At 47.1% G+C, this 4,184-nt stretch overlaps 1 protein-coding gene across 1 annotated transcript; it reads left to right on the top strand.

Annotated features, from left to right (window-relative positions):
* Positions 1-395: 395 nt before the first annotated feature.
* On the top strand, positions 396-3,023 carry LOC123083889 (uncharacterized). Its single transcript, XM_044505767.1, has 7 exons — positions 396-464; positions 553-666; positions 898-1,182; positions 1,271-1,531; positions 1,791-1,834; positions 2,055-2,226; positions 2,751-3,023. Exons 1-7 carry the CDS (start codon positions 396-398, stop codon positions 3,021-3,023), a joined length of 1,218 nt encoding a protein of 405 aa, XP_044361702.1.
* The last annotated feature ends 1,161 nt before the right edge of the window (positions 3,024-4,184 follow it).

Below are 4,184 nucleotides of genomic sequence, written 5' to 3'. Positions count from 1 at the left end.
GCTCTCTGTACAGAGAGCAGCGGCGGCGGCGGCGCCCCCATCTAATCCCCCCACATCCCTCTCAGATCTGAAGATTTGATCCGTGGATTCGATCCCCAATCCATCCTACTAGGTAAACTCTTCCCTTCTCTTTCTTTTGCTCCGTAAATTTGTTGCCATTCTAGAGATTTGTCCATGATTTGATGGAACCCTTGATTTGTTTGGTTTGCTCGATTTAGGATGTGTATTCATATTGGTAGTACCGTAGTGTTATTTATTAGTTCACAATATATGATTCTTGTTGTTGAAACCCTAGATTGTTTAGTTTTTTTAGATATATATGAGATGCCTATTTTTGTTTAGTTTATTTGAGATGAAGATGAACTTTTATATGTTTATTGTTTGAAATTGTAAGGATGGTTTGGCTTCTGGACGATGTCTACGACGTGCAACACCGGGCCTACATGATGCGCGAGAAGGATAAGGTAATAATGAGTAATCTAAATATTTTGCAAATTTGCCTTTAGTTGAAATTTACATGCCCTAAGATTTGTCATTACTTGTTTTTTGCAGAAGCTTGAACCTCTGAAGATTCGGTATCACGGGGTCTCTGGTCCTGCCATGCCTTACGATGAGCGGTACACACCGTACATCAAGCAGGCAGGACTACTCCCGTGGATTCTGTTGGTCAGCCGGTCCACGCCGAATCTGAACGCTCCACTGGTGTCCGCTCTTGTTGATCGGTGGAGGCCAGAGACCCACAGTTTCCATCTTCGGACCGGGGAGATGACCGTGACGCTCGAGGATGTCTCGTTGATCACCGGTCTTGCTATCGACGGGAGGCCTCTATGTATGAGCACCGATTCTGATGGGTGGCGCGAGCAGATGATTGCTCTTATCGGTATGGCTCCTACCGAGGCTGAGGATGATGTAGAGGAGGGAGAAGAGAAGAAGAAGAGGGAAAGGAAGGCAGCCGGAGCTGCTTTCACGTGGATTCAAAATAACTTTGCGACGTGCCCTCCGGATGCAACTGATGATGTGATCCAGACACATGCTCGTGTGTATATGTGGTACATTGTGTCGAGGACTTTGTTTCCTGACTCCACTGGCAAGAACGCTCCATGGATGTGGCTGAAGGCGTTGACCGTCTTCGATAGCAAATGGAGCTGGGGTTCAGCGACTCTTGCCTACTTGTACCGACAGGTAGTTGGTCTGTTTTGTGATCAACTCATTTATTCATTAGCAATGCAAGCTTGCTGTCAAGTTAACATTGTTTTTCTTTCATATGTAGCTGGATGATGCGTGTTGCAGGATCACACCTAGTGCAGGCATTGGTGGTAATCTGCTTCTACTTTCTGTATGGAGCTGGGAGCGTCTGCCTGTTGGACGCCCGAAGAGCGTCAGGTTTGATCCTTGGTATGCAGATGAACATGACGAATTACGGCGCCCCACGTGGGCTTACAAGTGGGATATCGTTTCCGAGATGACGAACGATGTCAATCTCATGTACCAAAAGTACATTGCCGAGTTGGACACGATTACGCCTGAGCAGGTAAGGAGGTCATTACTTTAGTCCTTTCTCATGCTTGCTTGAAAAATAGTTATCAAATTTGCATTGTTGCCCTGTTTCATAGGTGGAATGGCAGCCATATGGCGCGGGTGAGAGCTTGGGGTACACCGCGGACTTCCGCCTCAACCCGATGTACTTGCGGGATAAGGATCTCTGGCTTATGCGGTGCCCACTGATATGCAACTGGGCGGTTGAGTTTCATTTGCCGCATCGCGTGTATCGTCAGTTTGGTCTTTTCCAGCCTCACCCGCCGGATTGGGTGGACACGGATAAAGCACTTCATAGGTAAGAGAGCATGTGTGTGTATTGTCTAATCATCGGGACTCCTTTTGATTGTGCTAATGTTTGGTTTTATACCACGCAGGTTGGATAGGAGAAGGCAACGGAAGATAAAGGACTGGGCCAAGCATCATTCTACGTATGTTACCCGCTTCCAGCTTTGTGTGGAGCAAGCTCGTAGCACTGCACGCGCCCCGCTTCGTGAGCACAACTCACTTGCTTTTGATAACTACGTACGATGGTTTATTGGAACTACTCGAGTTGAGATATGCCCGCCGGCATATAATGAGGATATTCTTGAAGAACCCGTAAACTTTGAGGATCTAGCAAAGGGGAAGTACAACAGAGATGTCAGGCTAGGGCAAGGAGTCCCTGCTGTTCCGGTGATTAACTATGTGGTAAAGTGTTCCCCTCTTTACTTTCCTGTTGACCGCATTACACATGTTTGAATGGCTAACGCATTCATTTTTTCTCATCCGCAGCGCACCGAGATCAAGAAAGCAGCTGATGAGAGCCAGTCTATTCTGGAGAAGACACCGGTTGGAACTGGCAATGATGATGGTTCACTACGATCATTCCTCAAGGTACATATCGCATTCACTATGAGAGCCAATCTATGTTGCGAAGTTTGATATCTTACACACTTGTTCGTGTTACAGCGTCAGGCCAAGAAGTTAAGGCGGTTATCGAACCTTCTCGGTTGCCGTGATCCTGAATATGATGAACCATCTACCTCTAGGTCTGGTACACCATCAGACCCCGCACCTCACCATGAGGGGGACGATGTGAGTTCCTCATATGCTTATATGGATGATGAGGGTGGGATCACCCAAGAGGTATGACTAATCCTTTAGATGTGATTCTCACTTGATTACGACATCGGCCTTCACCATATTGTTTCGTTGTGTGATAGGGCGATGAGCTTGATGATGACATGACTTTGGCGGACGCTCAAGCTCGGTCCGCATATGTGTTCAAGCCTAGGCATCCCAGACGCCGGTACACGCCCAACGACTATGACAACAGAGGCAACCCAAAGGTGGTCGTAGGGACCTCGCGGATGGCTAGCTTGGATGAGGAGGCGGAGGCGGAGGCGGAGGCGGAGGAGGAAGTGCACGAAGAGGATCCTCGTGCTCCTAAGAAGAAGAAGCTTGCCTGCAGGCGTGCCACCAGGAACACGCGCGGAAGGCATTAGTGCTTGTTCATGTTAATTGTAGCCGTTTAATTAGGTTGACGAACTTGTGAGGTTATGTTATATGTTGGTGAACTCTTACTAGTGTGGTATTTGTGTTTGCGAACCTGAAGTAATGTTGAATTGTCTTAAATGATATGATGTTCAAGTTATTAGTTTCTGCAGTTTACAGTATTTTTATTATGTTATATGTTGGTGAACTCTTACTAGTGCAGTTTATAGTATTTTTATTATGTGAGTGCTGCTGCAGGAGGCCAAAATGGCATCTGTTTCTGCAGTTTTGCTTATAGCAGCACTGCAGCGCCCAACATATAGGCGCTGCACTGTACTGTGTGGCGCCCAACAATTGGGCGTTGCACTGTATAGTGCAGCGCCCTGTCCTTAGGCGCTGCATTACTTCCAAAATCTCACATCCAGAGAGCCACAGTTGGCTTGCATCACATCCACAATACTTACAATGACTGCAGCATCACAACAATTTGAACAAACATAAATTTTAAGACGACGAGTTCATAACTTAAGACAATTCAAACATTACTACGACATGGTTCACGACACATTCATTACAAATGACAAATGGCAGCTTGCCCTAGAAGATTGTTCACCAACATCTCACATGCCCTCACAACTTCATGACACATTCATTAGAAAATAGTTGACGATGAGTGCACCGAAGCGAAGTCCCTACTGAGTAGAGCGAGGCCATTTCCCCTTCTTGTCACGTGCCGAGTCCTCCTTTTGCGCCTCGCGAGCCTTTGCAAGCTTTCTTGCCCTCTCCTCCTCACGAGCAAGTTTCGCTTGGCGTGCCCTCTCCTCCTCTCGTTTCTTCCGCTCCATCCTCTCCTTCTGACGACGCTCTTCCTCCAAGCCTCTTCGAAACGATTCTTCGAACCGTCGTTGCCGCCTAAGACAATCTGCGTATTGGTCCTTTTTCACATCTTCTGGCACTTCAAGATCTATCCACGTGAAGTACTTGCATAGAGGAGGCGGTGACTGCATAAAAATTTGTTCTTAGTGTTGACACACATTTGAGAGTAACATTTTACTTCTCGAGCTTGCCGGTGGTTGGTCATAGACGTTAGTTGGAAGTGCACGATCATAAGCATAGTTCGGGCATACAAAATATCTCCGCCCTTCCGTCCATGCTTTCTTTCGGTCGGTGGA

This window comes from Triticum aestivum, chromosome 4A (assembly GCF_018294505.1).
Source record: "Triticum aestivum cultivar Chinese Spring chromosome 4A, IWGSC CS RefSeq v2.1, whole genome shotgun sequence".
NCBI lineage: Eukaryota > Viridiplantae > Streptophyta > Magnoliopsida > Poales > Poaceae > Triticum > Triticum aestivum.
Note: the sequence above shows the minus strand (reverse complement) of the source record. Positions and strands in the feature narration are given on the sequence as shown.